The sequence below is a fragment of the Mytilus edulis genome, chromosome 4 (genome assembly GCF_963676685.1).
Source record: "Mytilus edulis chromosome 4, xbMytEdul2.2, whole genome shotgun sequence".
Lineage (NCBI taxonomy): Eukaryota > Metazoa > Mollusca > Bivalvia > Mytilida > Mytilidae > Mytilus > Mytilus edulis.
Genome location: NC_092347.1, coordinates 88,527,782 through 88,552,764, shown reverse-complemented (window position 1 = coordinate 88,552,764; position 24,983 = coordinate 88,527,782). Strand labels below are relative to the sequence as shown.

The 24,983-nt window shown below is 30.2% G+C and overlaps 1 protein-coding gene across 11 annotated transcripts in view; it reads left to right on the top strand.

The window, feature by feature from the left end:
* The window catches only part of LOC139520930 (cilia- and flagella-associated protein 99-like), a 28,206-nt gene extending 9,515 nt beyond the window's left edge, over positions 1–18,691 (top strand). For 4 of the 11 annotated variants that reach the window (XM_071314018.1, XM_071314016.1, XM_071314027.1 and 1 more), the window contains 15 exons: positions 3,313–3,404; positions 3,824–3,882; positions 4,549–4,656; positions 5,439–5,591; positions 7,325–7,375; positions 8,591–8,679; positions 10,121–10,325; positions 10,908–10,966; positions 11,279–11,361; positions 12,025–12,077; positions 12,900–13,040; positions 13,518–13,601; positions 14,173–14,252; positions 15,975–16,155; positions 17,720–18,691. In XM_071314018.1, coding sequence (XP_071170119.1) covers positions 3,313–3,404; positions 3,824–3,882; positions 4,549–4,656; positions 5,439–5,591; positions 7,325–7,375; positions 8,591–8,679; positions 10,121–10,325; positions 10,908–10,966; positions 11,279–11,361; positions 12,025–12,077; positions 12,900–13,040; positions 13,518–13,601; positions 14,173–14,252; positions 15,975–16,155; positions 17,720–17,848 — 1,567 coding nt within the window. In that variant the 3' untranslated portion in view covers positions 17,849–18,691. Of the gene's footprint in view, positions 1–3,312; positions 3,405–3,823; positions 3,883–4,548; positions 4,657–5,438; positions 5,592–5,932; positions 5,954–7,324; positions 7,376–8,590; positions 8,680–10,120; positions 10,326–10,907; positions 10,967–11,278; positions 11,362–12,024; positions 12,078–12,899; positions 13,041–13,517; positions 13,602–14,172; positions 14,253–15,974; positions 16,156–17,719 lie in introns of all 11 variants that reach the window. The other 7 variants (XM_071314022.1, XM_071314021.1, XM_071314023.1 and 4 more) reach the window with 2 other exon arrangements.
* Positions 18,692–24,983: the final 6,292 nt, after the last annotated feature.

Sequence of the window (24,983 nt, the reverse complement as noted above, 5' to 3'; positions counted from 1 at the left end):
GGATACTATATGCAATATGTCAACTATATTTGGTGTATGGAAATATTTTATGATCTATATGTCAGTTGCGCAGGTTTTATTTGACCATGACCTCATTTTCACGGTTCATTGCTCAGTGTTAAGTTTTTGTGTTTTGGTCTGTTTTTCTTAAACTATAAGCAAAAGGTCAACTATATTTGTAGTATGGAAGAATTGTTAGCTGTACATGCCTGCCCGGCATGGTTCATCTGACCTTGACCTCATTTTCATGATTCATTGGTCAATGTTTAGTTTTCTTGGTTAATGTTAAGTTTATGTGACAGTTGTAATAAAGCTTTATATTAAAGAAGGCGAGACATTTCTGCGTGTGCACTCTTGTTAAATGTAAAGACAGGTTTCATTAATTGATATTTTAGTTTCAGTATTGTTATTGCTGGTGGTATGCAACCATACTTATTAATCATTTTAATACCAAATCTAATAATAAAATGTTCGTGATAATTAAACAGGTCAATGAAAAAGGATATAAAATTACATTAATTTAATTTAATATTTATCAATTGCTTATAAATCTACCATTGTAGTGAAATATTTGTTTGAATAAGATCAGTGGCGTATCCAGAAATGTTCACTCACTGCCTAAGAGGTGGCCTGTTCCAGTTATGTTTCATTGTTTCCCTATCTAATGAACCAAAAGGGAGGTCCAGGGCTCCATGAAACACTCTAACTACGCCTCTGGAGATGAACTTGATTACAGATTTTTTTTATTTTAAGAGAGTATGATCTCTAATTTTTAAGGTGTAAATTATGTCCCATCAAAATTTTGACTAAAATTAGTGCTGTGCTTACATATTTTTCTTCACGTTGACAGGTAATTCAAAACAAGAGGTCAGAATGGTATTTATGTCTGAAGTACTATTTACCTCAATAAAGTACTAGGTGTGAACTCCATGTATACATAATTAAAGCTATTACAAATTCAAACAATGATTTTGTGTTTTATTTTAAATCACCTGCATGTACATGTATACAAAGTTGTTATTGTGATTGTATTTGTAATATTAAATTTGCTTTGGTTTGTATTAAAATGACCTAAATATCATCATAGACCATGTTTTGTTCCTTTCATTGTATGTTTGTTATTTAGGAGAAGTCAAATAAGGATAGTAATTGTGGCCTAATGTTTTTTGGCTATTCCTGTTATTCCTTTTTTGTAAATATATTTTTTTCATATAAAGTACCGTTGATTCATTATTCTTCATTTAGGAGATAACTGTATTGTATTTTAAGCTCCGACGGCATCAATTGGGGATTTGATGGTCGCAAATTAAGTTTACTGGCAACGCGTTAGCGGAGACAGTAAACAGGTATTTGTGACCATCAAATCCCCAATTGATGCCGTCGGAGCTTAACATACAATATTGTTATCTCCATTCTAATGATTCGAACAGAAAATAACGTTAAAACATGTATTTAAAATCTGTCATATGCCGTCTGCGCTTGCGTGTACATCCCATAGCATCAATTGTCAATTGATGCCATGTAAATAAGTAACGTTATCCAATCAAAATGAACGTTACAAATGTTGTTGCATTAAAATGAGTAATAATTTGCATGGATTTTGTGGACACAGGTAAACCACAAATAACACATTTTTCTATTAGGTTGTATGGAGACTTTATAATATCCACACGAATGCTATATGAAAGTTTTTCTCAATCCACGAAATTTGGTACCCATGAAAATAAATGAATCCACAGTAAGAGAAAAAGACAACTTTACAGAGAATTTTATATGCTCCACAAGAGATAATCTTACAAAGAAAGGCTGTCTCATGCTAATTTTGAAGATGCTTTACCAAAATATTTCTGGAGTGAACATAGTATTTAAGGGAAACTTCCAATTATAGTAAATACTTTTCTGCCTTTAACATAAATAAAAAGAATTACAGTCAGATTTAAGTTAATAAATAGCATGAATATTCTCTTCCCTATTTTAAACACAATAGACCTCTCAAGTTGCCAATAAAAACAGGAAATATTTTGGTAGCTATATAGATATATTAAACAGAGCATTACATTGAAGAGAAACAAATTATTCATAGGTCAGAATTCGTTCTATGTGATCATATTTATCATATATATAGAACCAAATTGGTACCATTTATTTAACACAGATCAGTCTGATAACACTTAAAATAATAGTTTATTTTAAAAGGTCACTGCCTTTGAGCTAAACTTTTTTGAACATCTGACCAGATAATCGGTCAACTGTAGTGTTGACTTCTAGGTCTAGATAACAAGACGTTTCTCCCTGCATAGTTATTCCCAACACTTCAGGCTAGTCGTGTAAATATTTGTCAACAAACTTTGTCAGCTATTAATACCCAAACATTTGTTTTGCTTATCGTAACAAGGTCACTGATCAATAAAAATACCACTATATACTTTTTATAGTAACGTGACCTTGAGAGTTTTAAATTTTTATGAATCAGATCTCATTGAACATAATTGATTATCGATGTGTAGTCACTTGTTTAGTTTTATTTGTTGTGGTTAAAAATAACCACTAAAACGTAGATATGAAAAAATGTAATTTTTTACTTCAATTGAAGGCCATTCATTGTTTTAAATAGGTTTTGTTCCCTTAACCTTCTTTAGGAAACACATTTTACTATCAGCAGTTTTTGAAATAAGGGATCACTATTTAAGGAACAAATAATTTGAGTTATAGCAATTAAACAATTATGTTAAAAAAAAACCATACTAATTTTCCTATCACATTATGGTTAAGTCTTAGTTAAGATATTTGATAATAATATAAACTGAGTCATGTGTACAGAGTAGTGAACATAACTAAAATAAAAACATATACCGGTATGAATAAAATTATTCATCACATCTTGTTTTATAACTTATGCTATTTTTATAAGTTGCCCAAACTATTTGAGTTTAAATTTATTCAATTTTCTCCACTTAAGGGTATGTATTGTCATCTATGAAATGTTTCTCTAGACATATTTCCTGTGTACTGTGACTTAATTTAAAATGTTTTTTGAAATATGCCCTCTATTTTTCAGTGCTTTTAAGAAATTTTGAATATGTTTTTTTTTGGGGGGGAAGGGATACCTCAAATCCTTACCAAGATAAAGGACAGGGAAAGAAATGATTGAACTAGGGAATAAACTTTGATGATGAAAGAATTGATTGCAGCTTCCCTTTGTAAAACAATCTAATTAGATACTTCTCTTTAGTTCTACCAAATAGGTTAGGAAACTATTTCATGTAATACATTTTGTTTTTTCAGCTTAATTTAAATTGTAATTTCTTTCAGATGGATGCCAGAAATTGATGAAATGTTATCAATGATGAAAAGCACCATAGATAACCGATTAAAACCTAAATCTAGAGCAGGCTCTGTCACAGGTAAATAATCTCTAACATTTATCATGCAAAACAGTAAACATTGACACACTACCGGTATTACAAAGTCTTAAGGCAGTTTGAGTTATTTCCCTTAGTTTAATATGAAATTTCTATTTTAATAGAAACATTTATCTCAAAATTTTATAGCAAATTGTATTCATATTTTAGGTTCCTTTATTGAGGAAACATTCAATTCAATTAAAAAACAAATGAATATGAGGAATATAATACATGTAATATGAATTAAGGATGATTTTTTTAATATATGTCAATGAGACTGTGAGGCAACATCACAATTTAACTTAGACCTTCTGCTGTTGTTTTTGAATGTGTCATCTATAGAAAAATAAACATATAGACCAATTCAGAAAAACCTTGACTTTTACTGAATCAAATGGGTCCTTTTCTGTCTTTTCCAGAGACCAGACCTTTTAACATAACACAGCCCAGACCTAGAAGTATTCCTGTACCTGAACCTGTAAGTCAATGGTTTTTTTGTAAAGAGAATAATATTGTTTATATCATGACAGACTTCTCATTAGAAAATACTAGTCTACCTGATTGCTTAGTACTTTGATCATAGTTAATTATTTGTATAAACTGATGCCAATACTGCCTATCCAAGGTTATTTATAAACAATGTTGATATTCAAACTAGTGTTTTTTGTTTGTTCATGTACACATAAGAAAACATTTTCAGATCAGATTTACAGGATATATGTTTTGGAAATACCACCACTGCTTGAAATCACGTAAAAAATCAAAATTGTATAAGGTAATTTTTGTAGATTCATCAAAGTAGACCCCATTTAACCTTGCACTTTAAAAATATGCATGAAACCAATGAATCTAAGATGTTGCAAATAAACACATCCCAGCACATCCATGAGTGTGGATGTTAGGTGTCTAACTTCATCAGTGATCCATTTCTAAGTGGGAGTGTTTTCTCTATTTATTGTTTCATTTTTGATGCTATATTGAACCTTTCAATGGTTGTCTTTAGTAAAATGTGTTGTTTCCTCAAATGTTGAGAGCTAAGTGCTGATTGCTTTGTGATTGGCTGTTCTTGCTTATTCTTTGATACTAGTTTTGATGTAAAATTTTAAGTTTTTCATTAGCTAAGTTTCCTTTTATTTTATTTAAGATACCAAAGTTAAAGAAACACAAACCAGCTCCTGTAACCCTGTATGATAAACCTGTTGAGTTAGAGATGATACAGAGAACCAAGGAAGCTAATAGAAGAAGGGCAGAGGTAAATATAAAATGGCTGACTTAACATGAGACAAATACGTCTCATTGCAGGCAAATTTGTTTCATTTGTTGTTCTCATATTTAGAAAAATGTAAAAACCTTAAAATCAGAAACCTTTTTAGCATTCTGGTATTATTCACCATTTAAAAATCGAATGCATTCTGGGTAATATTTTCATATGCCAACACCATAGTCTAATGAATGGTTGATAACATACAAAAACATGGATAGTATACCAATGACATAATAATAGTTGTTGTAAGACAAATGATATTTACAATTTATAATACCATTCTTCAACAGCAAATCAGAACAAGTGTCCAATACAATGTATTTGACTGAATAAACTTTACGGTATGAATGATGTGAGGAATTACAGGAATATATGAATTAAATGGGTCCATAGCTAAAATCATATTGGGGAAGGCACCATAGAGTCTCAATACAATACCACATATTTCCCCATTGGTCTATAAAATGTTGAAGTTTTTTCTCAAGAGGTTTTGTCCTCCAAGATGAATGCTAGTGCATTCAGGTTAAGATTTTCAGAGTTGTTTGTTTATTGTTAGAACATTTAGTTTATTATCAGTAATTTCACACTAGTTTTTGTTTTATTTTTGTCTAAAATTGCCTTGTGGCCTCTAGACTTAAGACATTAGAAGTTGCCTTATTTGTATACAGTCATCAACAGAGCCACTCTAACATAACAGTTGTAATACACCATGATGGAACAACCTTACAGGACACAAACTGTGTATGTAAAACAGTTTCTTTATTTTACAGGAAAGATTGATGGAAGCTTCCAGGTTACAGTATGCCTGTGCTAATCCAAATAAATCACAGAAAACAAAGGAAATTATAAGCAATATAATCTATGAAGAAGAAAGTAAAATAGACTTTGAGAAACACAAAGCTAACCCAACTCCAGCTTTCCTGGTATGTAAACAATTAAAATAATGGTTAAAATGTATGAGGAAATCAAACATGTATGGGCTCTTCTTTTTTGTTAGAAAAGTTTAATGTGGCAATGAATAATCAAGTTGAATATTCATGAAGTTTATTTTTTTTAGCAAATATGAAATAAGATATTAAGAAGAATTTAAGATTTAATGATTTAAAAAAAATTCTTTTATATGCTTTTACATGTACTTCATAATTTAAGTTAATGCAAACAAATCCTTTACAATAATTATTATACAAAAATATTAATAGGTTAGTTTTACATAAAATGAAAAAATGATCAGACATGGAATTTAAATAAATCTAATTACTTTTAGAGATTGATGAAGTTTCGACAGGTTAGGAATTGCATGCATGCAAATGTATATTATTAAATGCATGTTGATATTTCCCATAATATACATTGTACATACATAATCTGCCATCAAATAATTATAGAAAAATTACTTCAAGACATTGTGTTTTGAAAATATACAGCTAGTGACTAAATAGAACACTAGATTACAGATGCCCATAGAGCATTTATGAAATGTTTACGTTCAGTCAGGATTTAAATCTTTTCCATTTCCCTAAATAGAATAGTAATTTTTATGTTTATTACATTAATACTGGTGAATTGCAACTAATTCATGGTGGAAATTAAACTCATTATATTTTATTATTGACAAATATTTTCTGGTGTTATATGTAATAGCACTTTGATTTTATGGTTGGGTTGCTGTCTTTTTGATATATACTCAACATCTCTTTTTTATATCATTTTGAGAAAATTGTTTATAGGATTACCATAGACTGAGCAAATTCAGGATGTAATTATCCTCTAAATTCACCAAATAAAAAAGAGAATATGTATAATATTTCTGTGAAATAATTTCATCAGTAACAATGTAATACACAATTTCCATTAGTCATTTTAGACATTTGTCAGTCATTAAACCATCTATGCTTTATAGCTAGAAATAAAAACTGTATCAACTGCATAAATTAAGTGAGTTAAGATAAGTTACTTTTTACTCAAACTTGTTCAAGGTATATAATCTTCAATTTTTAGAAACTCTGTTTAAAAGGCATTATAATAAATACATGTATCACTGAACTATAATTATGTGAAGAAATATGGATAGGTCATAAGATCAAATATGTGAAAAAAAAAGAATTGAGATAGATTGCTAGAATAGACTTGTAGTATGTACAGCGTATCATTATATTAATTATATTAATATCGATGTTTGAATATTCAGAAAGCATGATTTGTTCTGTGATTTAAGAAAATTATTTATTTTCAATTTGTTCCATTTTTTGTCCTTTAGTGTGTTTCTGTTTCAGAAAAAAACAGTAGATTTTGCAATTATAAGTTGTTAGTGAAGGTCCAGGGTTATTTGCTCTTAATTGAAAATATCTTCTGAGACTTACCATATCTCCTCTTAGGGGAGACAATTTACTGATATGTTGTTTTATGGAATTAGCTCCACTGATTGAGATTTCAGATTGATGATGTTTGTAATTTATAAAGTGTCTCCCATAAACTATACTTTAGAGGGGAAACAACTGATTAATTTTTCATATTATGATATGTTACAAAGCTGTCTCCTTGAGATAAATGTTGAAAGGTGAATGGAGATAATCAACTAATATATCTCATTTCAAATTGAGGCTCGCTTGCTTATAAATGACATTTAACACATATTACATTATCTTTCATTGTTAAGTCTACTCCAGAGATATCAGATATGACCCCCACCAAATGGAGGGCCATACTTGTAAGTCTGTGATCATATGTATATATGTGGTAGACGGTGGTGTTTTTGTTGTACAAATTGTGGCACTTTATTTCAGTGTGTGTAATATCTGAATATTATTTATTATCAATTCTTTGAAAAGTTAGCAATGCAATTGAGAAATAGGAAATTTAATGGTAAAGTTCTGCAATTCTCATTTATGTCTTATTTATAACTAGACTGTAAAAACATCAAGGCCTGAGAATTTCATGATCATCTTAAGATTGAAAGATTTGTTTGTGCTGCTCTAATTTGCAAATAAGTTGAAGTTTATTTAGGTTCCAATACACTAAAATCATTTCAATAATGAAAAGGCTTCATCATTTGAGCATTTTTTTCTGCTGTGTTGCATTTTGAATTAATGAATTTCTTATATTAGCATCAGGAATCATTAGCTTTTAAGTACTTTTTATGTGATTCATTTAATTAGTGATGTGCATTGTGTGTCTTCTTGATAACTTTGAAGTATTGTTTTCAAAATGCTTTTATTTTGTGTAAATTGAATTAAGTAATTTTAATTACACAATCTTGTTTTATGTTTAAGTTTTTCTTATTTTTTCTTATTTTGGAAATTCTCAACTTAATTCTAAGATAGTCTTCATTGTATGAAAATCTTACATGTATAGATGATTGTAATGAAATGAAGTTGGGAAAAAAAATCATTTATCTTAATAATTTCTGTGATTTTTCAATAAGATAGAATTGAAAGTAAAACATATTTTTACAAATTTGATAAGGGTTTGAATAGTACGTCAAATTTTGATAGCCAAGAAATCATGTATCACCTGGTAAAAGGGTGTTTTTTAGGGAGTATAGAAGTCTCTCACAAAAATAGGTCACTCTGACCTACATTTATAGCACATCCTTTACATGAATGTGAACTAAAGAAAAAATATAACAGTATTGTACCACATTTATTGCTTATGCATTTTCATCTACTACTGTTGTATAACTGTATTGCTTTAGAGGAAAAATAATTGGTAATAGGTAAATAAAGATATATTGATGGTAGTTTCAAAATAAAGGTAAAATATTCATTCCTTTGCCAACTTTTGCTCTTAAATTACAAAGCAAAGACAAGGGCAACTTAACTTATTCATATTTCATGTAATGCTTTGAAACATTTCATTTCTAATTGAGCATTGGCTGCACTCTGACATCCATGTCTTTTATATTGTCTGCACATTATTTTTTCAGAGTCGAGAAGTTCCTGTGAAAATGAATACTGCCCAGATTTTAAGAGAAGGAAAGTTATATCAACAGAGGGAAGAAGAGATTATTAAAAAGTAAGGCACATCTTAACAGAAAATTATAATCTCATCAACTGTGAGCAATTGGTAACTTCGTTCAAGCAATCCTTAAACAAAAAATATGTTACCCCTGACCAGATCACCAAGCAGTTATTACCTTCCACTATACTTAAACACAATCAAATCAAATCTCTAGCTATAAAGCTATATCTTTATCAAACGGGAAGCAATGAAAATTAATCCATATGAAACCCATTTTAAAGATGAAAAAAAACTTAATAAATTTATACCCCTTCCCCCTGGTGTATAAAAATATTTAGAATTTTTATAAAGCTTTAAACAATATGTATTCCCTACAAAATGAAATCTTGTATAGGCAAATTGAAGTAGACTTTCACATGTTTAGATTTTTTGATTTTCATGCAAATAAATAAAAAAGAATGCATTGAAACTAATTTAGAAAATGTACCTGAAGATATAAAGTGAAATTTTTTATCTGCTACGCAATTGATTCCACTGAAAGTTAATTACTTGTTATTTTCTCATGAGATGTAAATTAATTGTTTAGATCTGAATATTTAATGAGGGTAAACACTATGAATCTATTAACTTAAGGAAGCTTAAATCAATCGTCTGTTCATTTTCATTATTGGTCAGTAATAGAGTTGATTTATATGGGGATCATATTCAGCAAATTGGAATCTACTTCATATGTCATAGTTACTCAAAAGTCTTGTTATAAAGGTATTTAAATTTTGTATTATCATTGGTCAAAATAACAAAGTAAGATTTTTCCAGTACTACTGTGGACTCATTATTATTCGTTGGATACCATTTTTCATGGATTTCGTGGGCACAGGTGAACCACAAATTTGAATGTTCAATGAATAAAATACTTTCAATAGGCTTTGTATACAGAGATTGGCAAAACCACGAAATCAAATATCCACGAATATGTAAGTTTTCAGCAATTCATGAAAACTGATAGCCACGAAAAATTGTTGCCCAAGAAAATAAATGAATCAACAGTATTTATTAACTGTTTAAAATTTAAAAGTGAAAGTTATAGAAGTATTTTCATTGTTATTTGCATTTAGAAATTTATCATATCTGAAAGCACTTATTTTAAAAGTAGGTCAAATTTTTAAAAATTTACCAGTAATTTATTATTTATGATGATTTTTTTAAGAAAATTATTTCAATATCCAATTTTTGGTAAAGACCGAAGTTTTTACTGGACATGAAATATATTTGTTCAGAAAATAAACTAAAAATCTGATGTTTGTGAGAAAAATGTACCATGCAAACCAATCCCATCTTTATAAAATCATTAAAATGTAACAATATACAATACTTTAGAAAAACTATGTGATACGTAGCTGATGTAGGTTGTTACTTTCAGATATTCTCTTATTTGAAATACCTTTTTTTATATCTAAAGTTTTTATAACTTTATCTGCAATTTTGTTATTTGTAGATTAGAGAATTTAGAAGCAGGTGCAAAAGATGCTAGTGACTTTTTGAAATGGCAGTCTGAGATGAGGCAGAAGGATCTGGAGGGAAAACTAGCAGATATAGAAAGACGGAGATTAGAAGGAAAACTAAGTCATGAGGAGGCCATCTTTGCCAGGCAGAATCTCATCAAAGATAACAAACAGAAAGTTCAAGAAATGAAGGAAGAGGTATGTCTGTATTTAGATACTTTGTTTCATCAATCACTCATTTTACTGTTGTCAAATGATAATTTGTAGTGATGAAGTGTTTGCTCTTGTGACATTAAATTGTGCATCAAATATTTCAAAGGGAAATAATTTCAATTATTGATGCCTCTTATTTAATTTTTTATGCCCCACCTATGATAGTAGAGGGGGCATTATGTTTCTGGTCTGTGCATCTGTTTGTTTGTCCATTCATTCGTTTGTTCGTTCATCCGTTCGTCTGTCCGTCAGTCCCGTTTCAGGTTAAAGTTTTTGGTCAAGGTAGTTTTTGATGAAGTTGTAGTCCAATCGACTTCAAATTTAGTACACATCTTCCCTATAATATGATCTTTCTAATTTTAATGCCAAATTAGAGTTTTTACCCCAATTTCACGGTCCATTGAACATAGAAAATAATAGTGTGAGTGGGGCATTCGTGTACTGGGGACAGACACATTCTTGTTTTATATAATTCACTTCGAAAAATGTAAAAAAAAAAACTAAACTATTTAAGCTATTATTTATTTTTGTATATTCCTATTGTTATGTGTTTTATTTTATTTTTAGACTCAGCAAATGATGCAAGAATTCCTAGAAAAGAAGTTTAAAGAAGAAAAAGAAATGAGGTAACGAAATCAAAGTTTATAATCTGATAGGTTATATTAACATATTTGTACAACCAAATAACAAGGCGAACATAACTTAACATTGATTTTGAATATGTTTCACAGCTAAGCAATGCTCCATCTTTTGGGTCTTCAGATGAAGGATTTTAGAGTAATATATGACAAATAATATCTTTCAAAACTACAGAACAGATATATGTAATATTCTATTATCATTGTAGGCACAAAAAATTAGTTCCAAGTGTGCATATTGTATTTTGTATTGAATATGACAACATAGTTAAACACAAATATTTTTATTTTACTATAAAGAAACCTCGTTGAAGAAACCATGCAGGGCCATAAGAATACCAAAGAAGCCACAAAGAAATTAAAGGACTATAAAAGAAAAATTGGTAAGTTATTTGTATGAAAAATGAAAACATGTGAAATTAATATTACAGGATCATCTTGTTATTAAGTGACCAACTTCATTGAATAACTTTCATGGTAAATGATTATAATGATAACAACTAAACAGGCAAACATTCACAAAAAAATACTGTTTTAAAAGTAGCTAGTGTCATCTTTGAATATTTTTTTTAAAAGTCTCTGATGAAGGTCCAAGCAATCTAAGAAACAAGTCGTGCATTAACCACCAGTAGCAATACAAATGGTCAACATTCATAAGGATCAAGTTTAAGAAAATGAAAATTACTTATAGGTTTAAATATATTGTATATTCTTTGCTAATTCAAATATGTAGTACATGTGCTTATTTTTCCTTTCCAAATCTTTGAATGATGTGTTATTTTACCTCATTTGAGTGAAAAATAATAACGAAGTTTTAACTATGATTGACTGATTTCATAGAGATTCAGATATTATTCTAAATATAATAGATTTGCTACTGTAAAAATTTTTGTTAACAGATTCTTAGATATGACATGAAAGGGAGAACAAAAATTCCAGTTGATGCAGTTTTAGGAGGGGGGGGCGGACACATCTGAAAACCAAAAATGTATTTGCACAATAAATGTAAATGTTCAAGTTATAACATTATACTGCTTTTGTTTCAGTCCAGGAAGTCAATGAAGAAAGCAAAGAGCTAATGAAACAAGCTTTGGAAGAGGTAGGCAACAATATTAAATTGAAAACATCTAATGGAAAAAACAAAGCAAACCACTATTATAAAATAAAAGAAGAATAGATTATTTCCAGTTATACAGCCATCCACCTTTTTAAAAATGTCGACATTAAGAGGTCAGCATATGGGTTCTAGCTTTGAAGAATACAATACAATAAGATAGGCTTTGATAAAAACAGTATGAATGTAAAATAAAAAAGAGACACCAGTAAAAAGAACAACACCCCTGGAGTACCTACACATTGCTTGTGACAGGAAGTATGTTACAGAGTTACAAGATTGGGATGATTGCATCCTTCTAACAAGTGGCAGTGATGTTACAGCAAAACATTTCAACTAACTTAAATTCAACTTACAGATCTTTTACTTCTCATCATACATAGGACAAAAACAATAAATAAAATATTAAAACCAGTAGCAAACTAAACAAAAAAAGAAAGAAGATGTGGTATGATTACCAATGTGACAACTCTCCACAAAATGACAGAAATTATCAATTATAGGTCACTGTACAGCCATCAACATGAGTTAAGCCTATACTGATAGTCAGCTATAAAATGTCTTGAAATGAAAAATGTGAAACAATTCAAACAAGAAAACTAAAGACCTAATTTAGGTACAAAATAGTGAACAAAAATAAATATGTAACACAGGAACAAAACTTTTTAATACAGAAAACAAGATTTATATAAAAATAAACCAACTTTTCAATGCAAATCTTTCGGAGACATTGATAGTGTACAAGATTTTATTGTTGTGTTTAGTTTGATTCATATTTTTATAGATCTCAAATATCTTTCTTTACAGGCTGAATTGGAGATGAGAAGGAAAATGGAACTAATACACCAGATAAAAGCCATGGAGGCTGTTCCTATTATACGACAGAAATTAGTGGACCTTTCTGAATCTGCTGGTCACGGTTTACTCAGTGAAATGTCTATTGCAGAGGTAAGCCAGTTTTTGTTAGTGGTAATAATTCATATGTTGTGTAAGAGTGCTTCTTAGATTAAAAGATATTTTGTTGTTTTTCAGCATTCTTAATTCATCTCTCTTACTTGGAAAGATAGGTTCTATGATTTTATTTTTGAGAAGTTGAATATTACAAAAAAAATTTGTCATTGTACTATCTTTATAGTGACCTGAGATAAGAACAATATTTCATGACAAAAGTTTTAATTCTTTGCTTAAACAGTTCTTTTTTATTTTTTGTATTTTTCTTTTGAGAAAATTGTAAATATCTTTTTCCCTAATAGAGAGAGCTATTTTTTTTTTAAATCTTTGAAGGGAAAGACATTTATAGGTGAAACCCAAATGCAGCACTTTAACTTTTAAGAATTTTTTGTTTGCCTATATTTTGTAAGCAGATTTGTGATGTAGAATAAGTTACTAGATGTTTTAATGCTTTTATTTGCAAACCTTTTACAGTTAAGAGAAAGAGTTTCTTTATGTAAAGCTGCAGAAAAAGAATCAGAAGAAACTAGAAGAGATGACATCCTTCAGAATAAAGAGGCAAGTTTTATTCTCTACAAAAAAATGTTTCATACTTATGCCAAACGGTTTTTATAGGCCAAATATAGGAATTATCATTAATAGTTCTTATTTGTTTGCATGTTAGAATTTTATTTGTATTTCACTGTCTAGTCAGGGTTTACACAACATAAAGTAAGGTCTTTCTTTGTGAAATTGAGAAAAAATGTTATCTTTTTCAATAAAAAAAATGGTCTGATTTGCTCATTGGTATTTCCAACCATGTATAATTGTATGTATACACAAATTATGACAATGTCAGATTTTTAATCGTCATACTTTTTACATCAGGCTAAATTTATAATTATAGATGTGTTCTAAGGGAGATAATTCATCATAAATTGTCAGTGCCTCAGTTTAACAAGAAAGATTGTACAAAATAACCTGTACTGAAGAATCTATTTCAGTGAAGAATAAAATTGAATCAAAAGTTTTCAGAAACAACTTGAAGTTTATCTGTCCAATTTTCATTATCTTCACATGTTTTTACATGAATGCACAAAAAGTAATTTTTTCCACATATGTAGTATATTAATTATGTTATACTCTGCAGGCTAAAGACCAGCTCTTACTGAATACATTAGAAACAATATCTAAGCACAGACTAGAACAAACTAGAGCGGCTGCCACCAGGTATAACTGTTTAGGAAGTCTGATTTTACATAGTATAGTTCAAATCTGTTCTATGTTATACTGAACAATAAATTATAATGACTCTTAATGTAATAGTATATGGTATGTACTCGTAATACATAAACTTCTAATTACTATAGAATAACTGATACAAGAATTCTGGTTAGGCTAGGAAGAAAGTCTTATATAAAGCTCAGTTATCTATCTCATGAAAGATTTAGATTTTCATGCTGAAAGTTACTATGCAAAAGAAATTCTCTAGTTTGGAAAAAAAGTTTTCACTAATCACTCTGAAAGACACATACATTTCAATTTCGCTTGCCTACATCCATGAAAGAGGGGGTCAGAGGGGTCCTGATCCCCAAATCCCAGGCTTAAAAACATGAAATCTGAGGTCACAAATTTAAAGAAATTTAAATCCTGACATCCTGAATTCCAAAAAAGAATTCCCGGATTCCCTGAAATCCTAAGCTTAAAAACACTCGATCCCGACGTCCAAAAAAAAGGTCCCCCCCCCCCCCCCTGAAAGCTATGCAAAAAATTTGAATCCACTATACTACCTTATATCATTGAAAGGTTAGAAATAAATCTATTTGCCAAATCCATAATGTTTCCTGGGATAAGATATCCAATGAACGAATTGATTCTTGTAGGAGGGACATAAATTTGTATTGCAAATGAAAGGCAAATTTATCAGTGCTTAATGTATGTAATCTGTTACTTTTTAAAATCTTCTAACTATATTTAATCTGTTGTTAAGCTAAAAAAAAAAGACCATTTATATCAATACTTATATTTCAATAAATCACTTTCATGTTTTGCATAGACAGGAGCCCATTTCCAGTTTTCAAATAGAAAAGGAGACAACTTGTGTTCAAATTTGTAAGGGTTCCACAGAACCCAGTGTCTCGCTACTTTTGCTGTTAATCCCAGGCTGAACCAAAATGAGGAAAAAATCAATAAAATTATTCCTCTGGATACTAACTTTTGATTGTAAGAAGCTTCTGTCCAAGATTGGTAAAAACCAGTTTATAAATCTAATAAATGTTTTAAAAACTTTAACTGCATTCTCTATGAATGTTAACTGGAAGAAAAACTAAGTCCATTTATAAGTAAAATACAGATACACAGGTACAAAATTTTAACAAAATTTTCTTCTAAGATACTAGCTTTTGGTCATAAACAAGCTTCTGTCCACGTTTTGTACAAATCCAAAATAGTATAAGAAAGTTATTAAAATTTTAAAAACTTTAAACACAGAGTGAATGTGTTGTTTCCTGGCAGAAAATCTAAGTTCATTTAAAAGTATAATATGGAAAAAAGGGAATTTTATTTTTACAAAATTTACTTCTGGATACAATCTTATGATCATAAACAAGCTTCTGTCCAGGTTTGGTAGAAATCCAGTATAGTTTAAAAAAGTTATCAAAATTTCAAAAGCTTTAACCACAGAGTAAATATTTGTGGATGCCACCGACGCCGACGGAATGTAGGATAGCTATGTCTCGCTTTTTTCGACTTAAATCGAAGGATCAACAAACATGATTAATGGATCTTATTTGTAATTTGAAAATAGTCTATTGAAACTGATGTTGTATCTGTCTCCTAGAAGTATGGTGATTCCTAAGCCATTGAAACAAATAAAACCTTCATTAATATTGTTAATAAAATAAAGACATTTGAAATAAGTATTTATTAAGTTTCAAACTGCTGTCTTTTCAGATTAGAAACAAAGAAGAAATCGGAACCAAAGAAAATAGAATTGAAAGATGAAAAACTCACTGAATTACAGAAGAGACTTGAAGAAAGAAAAGCTCAGAGAATGAAAGAAAGACAATCTGCTAAATTAGGAACAAAACGGAGTTCAGCTGATAATAGAACAAGAAGTCTTATTAATCAGAAGGTATTGTATAGAGCAATGATTTGTGCTTTGTTTGTGTTTAACCCTTCTTACAATGACCATGGCTATACTATGGTGATCAGTTTGGGTTGTTAGAGGTGTCAACGTATATTTGTTCCACCTAACAGAAGTTCCAATGGAAACTTTGTTATAAACAATGTCATTATATCTGTTCCTGTTGGAACAAATATTCTATACCATTTATTCCGTTAGAAACATTTACTGTAATATTTAATTAATCCATTGGAAATAATATTCCAGAATATTGTTTCCATTTGGAACTTATATTATGAAGGAACTTCTATTCCGTGTCAGAGGAAGTCAACTCCCCTCTAGAGATCTTTTTTAATTAAAATCAAAGACAAGCTTACCTTGCCACAAGCAGAGTTAATTTATGCTTTTCTTGTGGTTCTATCATCAGCACCTTCTTTTCTTTTCACTTTATTTAAGTATAAGTATATATGATATTTGGTGTTTTGCAAAAGCAAACATGTGTCTTTATTGCTAAATGTTAGTTCGGGTGTAAAATGTAACTACTTTCATGCATTAGAATGAATTTGGATGTGAATTGATGTGTAATTTATTATGAAATCCATGTGATCTTGAATCAGTTACATTTTTATGTCTGCTGTCCAAAACAAGTGCACTCAAACAGTTTTGCAATTATTTGCCATATAATTTACGATGGAATTTATTTTTTAAAGAAGATTTGTAAAACGCAGAACAATGTCAAAGTCTTTAAAAAAAATGTATCTACCTTGGTATACAAACATTTGAGCTGCATCAGATAGTAATTGACCTGATGCATGTATAACACTATTGCCAATTTCGGATTTTCAAATATGAAATAAAACATAAATTTTGGTCTGTTTTGTATGGTCCTTTAACTAAATTTTCAAAAGGTTACAGACTTTCCATACAATTTTTTTCAACCAGACAAAATTGGTTACCAAATTTACTGATATCCATTTTTATCGTCCTTCCCTCCGCCTATATCACCCTGCTCTGTTGCTCCGTAATTTTCGTATCAAGACTTCAAAACGAGACCAGGCATTATCAGCGACGTCACAATGTGAGACGAGAAGTTATCAGCGACGTCACAATGCGAGAGGAGACGTTATCAAGCTTGCTTTTGTCAAGTGTAAAATTGTCTTAAGGAGAAAGAAACGACCAGTATTAGCACGATAAAAAGATAATCGGGTTTTCTTCGTATAGATATCGTAAAATATCAGCCGTTCGACACAATGTGACACTTTTTAGCTCATTCGCTACACTCACTCGCCAAAAGGGTTCACATTGTGGCTCGCGGCTGATATTTTACGATATCAATGTGTAGAAAACTCGATAATCTATACGCATACGGTGATTTTTTATCCGACACAGCTCATTTGCCTTAGATTAATCATTGGTCCAAAATCACCTGTTCATCTTCAAAAAAAAATTTTCAAGAAGTGTTAAAAGAATTTTTATGTGTTACATTTATCTAAACTGAAATATATGTAAATTTTTTGTATTGTTGGTTTTTTTTTTTATCTTTATTCTTTAAAGTTATTTGTATTTATTGCAGAAAGCTCTTGAAGAAAACAGGTGGAGAGAACTTGAGCTTACACAAGAGAGAGCAGCTAAACTTATGGATGGAAGTCTTGGGAAAAGTAAATCTGCATCCCGACTAGCTTCTAATCTGGTTATGACATAGACATTGGTTGATTTCTATAAAACACACACTGTTACAGGCATTCTAATTTACAAAAGATGTATCCCAAATGCCTCATTTATTTTGTTGAAGCTCTTTCTGTGATAACTGTGGAAATATAAAGTATATATTATGGTTGTTGGATATTTTACAAAAATAAAAAAATAAAGTACGAAGGATTAATGACAAGTTTAAATTCTCAAAATTCCAAAAAGAAAGAGAGGAATAATTATTTGTGAAAAGTGGCCAGTTTAATGTTTTATTGAGTATGATTTTATTTTTAGACATAATTTCATGGCTAGCGAAAAAATTACCTGAGGAATCTTGAAACCAAGGCAATGTTCTTTTGTTTAAACAGATTCTCTGAGATATTTCTAAAACATGATTTTATTGTATAGAGTTTATCATATAAAATACTTTATTTTTGGTAAACTTTGTATGTGTAAGTTGTATGTATAAATATAATTAATATTGAGTATGAAGGACTATATAAATTTTTTTCTGTATTTTTTGCTATATTTATTATGGATTGGTTGTATGATAGAACAAAGCATTTTTATGAAAGTTTCTTCGTGCTGCAGATGAACTTCTATGGCTAAACATTAATATCTAGAATACTAAGCTAACAAGTTACAATATTTTCCAATTACCTGGTCATGTTTATTAACATTTGTTACACCGTAGTATTTCATAATGATATATATCTATTTTTAGCAACATTTTAATGACCAGTTTGATGTTCAAGCCATTGAAGTTCTTTTGTACCATCATGAACATTCCGTCCTAGATGTTATTTTTACATCAATTGTTTTTATTTTGTGACTATTTATTAAACAATGTTTTGTATTCAGTTGTTTATTATTCTTGCTTTGACAAAATATGTCTAAAAGGTATGGTAATGGCTCTATTATTTTGTCAGAAAAAAAAACATTGACTTATTGCATATTTTATAGAAAAGTGACAAAAAAGGTTGAATTTTGAAAAAAAGGAAGTTTTCAGTGTCCAAGATGGATTTACTTGTGCATTATACACAATAATAAAGAGATCTATTTGCCCAGTTTTATACAGATAGTTTCTAATTTTGCAGGTATAAAGACAGAAAATAATTTAATATTTTAAAGTGGAGTTGTAGGGTAAAGCCAAAATGAGACAGAACATCAATTTAACAAATAACCATGTGTAGAATCTGTTTTATTTGAATTGGCCTATTTCAAATCTAATGCTTTCTGGCCTTTCTGATAAATATTTTTAAATACATACCCCAAAATATAGGGAGTTCATCCTTGACATTATTTTCTTTTTGGGATATGAACAATGAGCAAATTCACCATAGATACCAGGAATAGGATTATGAAATTACAAATAGTCCTTTCAATTATGAAAAGGTGAATTGATTGATTTATGGCTGCTTTAAATTGAAACATGTAATTTTGTGAAAATGTGTAAAAGAACAAGTGATATGATATTTCTTATCCATAATTATGGTGGTTTAGCTAGCAATAAAACCAGGTTAAACCAATTATTTTCCCCTTCGTTCTGTTGATTGATAAGGCAAAAAAAAATAAAAAAATACATGTGTTTCCGCTAACGCGCTAAAAAAAAAGGGTAGGTAGGAAGGCAATATTATTTTATTTTTGAAACTTTTGAGCTGATTACTACTGGGGAAACAGTCTGACTTTAACAGTGCTTGTTCCAAAATGGCATAAAAAGTGTTAGGATAGGCATTAAAAATTAGGGTAGATAGGGTTAGAAGAAACACATGTATTATTTTTTTGGGCCTAATGTGAAATGTTTGATTTGTCAGTTTTTATGGACTTACTCATTTTTAATATACCTTGGATTTAAAAATACGTGTATACAACAGACATAAAAATATGTGTATACAACAGACACAAAAAACATGCAGCAAACTAATGACTGAGGAACACAAACCAACTTACATCAAATATTGTTGACCTATTGGTTATAGTTTCTAAGAGACCGACAAAACCAGAAAAACTAAACAATGACCAATGAACCATGAAAATGAGATCAAGGTCAGATGAACAATGCCTGACAGACATGTACACCTTATAATCAATCTGCATTAAATATAGTTGACCTTTTGCTTATAGTATCTAAGAAACAAACCTTATCATGAAAACTTATCATTGACCAATGAACCATGATAATGAGGTCAAGGTAATATAAAACCAGTGAAACTGACATGTACTTCATAAAATATTTCCATACAACAAATATAGTTGACCTATTGTATATACGGTAGTAGAAAAAAGACCAAAACACAAAAACTTATCTTTGACCACTGAACCATGTTGGACATACACACCTTACAATCATTCCATACACCAAATGTAGCAGACCCATTGCTTATAGTTTCTGACATGTTGGCTTGACCACAAAAACTTAACCTTGTTCACTGATCCATGAGATGAGGTCAAGGTTGAGATCTTCCACCTTCTAAAATAAAAAGCTTTTAAGAAGTTAGTTTAGACTGCTGCCTCTACCGGATCACTCCTTATGTGGAGCTTTCTGCAACAGAAGTTGCAGGCTTGACACAAATTGGAGGTGAATTTAGAGTGCTCACCAAGGGTAGGCACCTGGGGTGTTGCAAGTAAGAATTGGGTAATAAATCACATTTGGTAATTAACAATGAAGGAAATAAAGACATTATTGCCATTACAAACAATCACAGATTTTCCATTAATGTAAACCAAAACATCCAGGAAGCTTTCAAAGCTTTGACTTTACCATTTGAAACCCTTGTTCAATAGCTCATGCAAAATTTCCTCAATCAAGGGAACACAGGACTAGATCATGTCAGTTTTGGTATACTTTTTGTTTGAATCCAGGTAACTTTGATGTATGATGTAACCCTTTCTAAAACAAGATATTTGTACATTGGTCATTCTTCATAAATGAAACAAAGTAGCACTTATTCAAGTTTGGAAGAAGGAGTACAGAAGTCATTTATGTTTATACTACTACAGGCAGGCGGAAAGAGGCTAAAATTGTATGTACTCCAACAGATCTTTGGAATTTATAGTAACCGAATCTAATTCCCATAATCCCCTAGGACTGGAACTGTAACAGAAACTCAGATTTTTTGATTGTTTATCTGATCAATCAGTAGTTATTACAAACGCCATAGTAGATAAGGTATAGAGTACTAGATATTTATTAAAAGTTAAACTTCGCCAAGAATCCTCACAGACAAGTCTTGTAATGCCAAAGGACACATTTCAATTTATTGTTTTGTTAAAAACGTACATGTGTAGGGTACTAGAGATTAGGTCTTCAAACATCAACTTAAACTATTGGTTAACCAGTTAATTGGTCGAACGATCATCCGAGTAACCGGTTAGTCAAAACTGTTCTATTTGACAACACTAATGTTTAGATGTGTTTTTCAAATACTGATAGCAATATTTCAGTTATATTTGGTGTATGGGATAATTGTTTATCAAATCTTGACCTCATTTTCATGGTCAATATTAAGTTTGTGTTTTGGTTTGTCGTTCAATCAACTTGAGCAATATGTCATCTGATTTGGTGTATGGAATATATTAAGGCGTAAATTTATCTCACAATGACCTCATTGTCATGGATCTTTAAAAATGTCAAGTTTAAGTGATACTTGTAGTAAAACTTTATCTTTGACCTTAAACATAAAATCAATTGTTAGTAAAGCACTCTTATTTATGATTTGCATCAAAAACTTCACACAACACCCCTTTTCAATCATGAAATGACCTTTTTCAGAAACCTACTGAAAAGCATCCTTTGTAACCCATGTATTCATTTGTATCAAGTTGGTAAAAATATGTGGAATTTTACAATTTCTATGGTTATCCTTTCCTTTTCATGTACACCATTATTTTATAATCTTCAGTTTAAAACTACTCTGGTCTTGAGCTCTGACTCGTTCATGCATGAAAAATAATAGGCATTTCTGATAGCTATACATGATACTCCTAGAGCAGACAACAGTTTTTTTTCCATATATGTATTTGACAGCATTTGACCACAACCACTGACAGACAGACAGATGCAAAGTCTATATACCTGAATAAGTGTGGGTCAGGTAGAAATTGACAGCTGGGAAAGATTATCATACTTCATGCTTATATGTAATTTATGACCTTCGGTAAAATACAGACACATAAATCTGAGGTGAAGAGCCAAAAAAATGACAATATAAAATAATTTTTAAACTTTATTCTTGTAACATTTGTACATATTTAACAAAAAAGAAAATTGTTCCCATAAACAAAATGACTAGAAAATAATTACAAGGTCAATTTCTGCTCAAAAACACTTTTCCATTCACAAATATATTTTTTTAATAATGTACATTAACCCTTTAATCTGAAAGCAGGACTGAAATATGATAATTTCTTGTACATTATTCAGTAAAAAATCTTGTGATCTTCATTTTTTGAAAAGTAAATCTCTTATTAATGGAAGTTAAAGAGAGCAGAAATTTTCAATGCAATTTTCAAATACATGTATTCAGCAATTAATTAATTAACGTCTCCACTGACTGATATCATTATTAATCATAGAGTATTGTAAACATTCATCATCAATCATTTAGCTATTAATATCATAAACCTTTCTGTTAGCCCTTTTTAAAAAAAAAAAGATGGAAAAGCTACAAGTGAGAGTAACAGAGATGGATACTATTACCATATCTATTGTGGAATGGGCAATTCAGGATCTGAAAACTTGTCCAACAGTAAAGCTGAGAAGTTGAACCTGGCAGTACAATTAGAAAGATCACATCATAGGGAACATGTGTACTAAGTTTCAAGTTGATTGGACTTCAACTTCATCAAAAACTATGTTGACCAAAAACTTTAACCTGAAGCAGGAAAGAGACACAGACCGAAAAACATAATGCCCCTAAAAAAAAGAACATGTGACCATGATTTGAATGTGTGATGACTGCTTTTGTTAATTCACTTTGGATATAGGTTTTCAATTTAAGGTACAGTTTGCAGTTTCTTTTTAATCTTCAATTTGAAGAAACTTGGTCAAACAATGTTTGCCTTGTTCAACAGAAAGCAGACACACATTACATCTCCTCATTGTAAACGTGCCAACTAAGAATGAAATCACTGTTCTGTTATTCATGAGAAAAGTTAATGATGGATTGAATGGTATTTATTCAGTTATTAATGTTGGAGGAAGACAAAGGGCCCAGAGAGAGCCACTGACCTTCAGTTGGAAAACTAACAGTCCTGGTCAATTAGATGAGTCGAGCGGGATCCAAACTCACAACCTCAGTGTTGACAGGCTTGGGATAAAGCAATTTGTCTATTAGACCACTAAGCCACCAAGGTTCCATGAAAAAAGTGTGAAAGAAATATGTCATGGATAAACGGACATGGTGAATGCGTCATAGCCCCACTTTTAGTGTCTGGATATCATTTGCCACTGCCAATTGGGGAAGAATATAAACCAATTAGTGCAATTTATTCTTTTACTGCTTTTTCTAAATGGTAAAATTAATCGTCTACAAGTAGGAATTTTTTACAATATATTTATCCTGATTTTTTTTTAAACTACTTCTCTAACAGATCTAGAAAAAAAGAAATATATAAATACATTTCAATGAGGGCTAAAATCTGCATGGAATCTTGTCTTAGGAAACACAATTGTTTACATCATATTTCTAACACTAAAATATGTTAAACTTGATACAACTATAACAAATTATGATATTTCAACTCAAAAAAAATATTATACAATTACTGTCTTTTGATGAGGTAAATATGCGGTTTTATTGACTTTTGAAAAAATGATATTCACTGAGGCGGACGGCCGAAGTGAATATCAGTTTTTCAAAAGTCAATTAAACCACATATTTACCAAAACAAAATACAGTAATTGTTTTATTCCATATTCCGAGGAGATAAAATGTATTTGATGACAAACATAATACCAAAACAAATTTTACATGAAACATTTTACCATAACGTAGCATGTAAAAGCGTGCGACGTTTAGCGCGGTGAATAACACTTTCTCAGGTGAATAACACTTTCTCAGGTGAATAACACTTTCTCAGGTGAATATTCTTTTTTATTCAAAATCCAATTCATATAGAGAAATCTACTAAAATAATATCAATATGGAATAAAACAAATTATTACCTTTTTTTAACTTGTATACAATATTATTGAAAACAAATACAGATTTAATGATACTTACAAACACATTTGTGTACCATGGATAATTCATGATAACATCAATCCAAGACATAATTTGCAATTAATTAAGAACCACAGACTTAATATAAATGGTTGTGCAAGAAATAAGGTTGCAAAAATGATTCAAGAGCAGTCAAAGTTGTATATAAATGTATATAATTTCACTCTAAAGGACAACTGACTTTCAAACTGCGGTTTACTTATGTTGAAATGAAATCTGTCAGGTGGAATTGTCAAGAAAATGGAACTACATATAGTCCTACCTAGTATATGAAAGCTCTCTGACAAATAACCTCCAAGTATTTGGCAACGTTGTTGTCCACTTGAGGTCAATGTTTCCAGAGTTGTTGAAAATTTGATAAATAGTAGATTAATGACATTAGAAATACCAGCATCAGTTTGGATATGGCAGTCATCACAAATACTGCTTTTCAGGCTCACCTTAACATCAATAATATACAGTGGATTTATTATCGTTTGTTGGAAACAAATTTTTCATGGATTTTGTTGTTACAGGGAAACCACAAATTTAAATGTTCAAGGAATCAATTATTTACTGTAGGATTAAATGTAGACTTTTGGAAAGCCACAAAATCAAACATTTACAAAAATGCAAGTTTTCCTCAATCCAAGAAAATAAATGAATCCACAGTATATTCACTTTCAACCATTATGGCCACAACTTACAACAGTGCCAAACACATAACAATTATTCTTAATTATGCCTAGGCTGAAATACTGGCCTTACATATAATACAAATCTACATAAAACTTAATAACTGTTAACAAAAAATTACATAAAAAAAAATAACATGATTATTTTGGAATGCGAATAATAAAATCTAACATGTAGCACTACCACCTTGTTTTATAAGTGATAACAAAGTCATTCTAATTTGCTTCTTTTTCAATATCAGTTTATTGT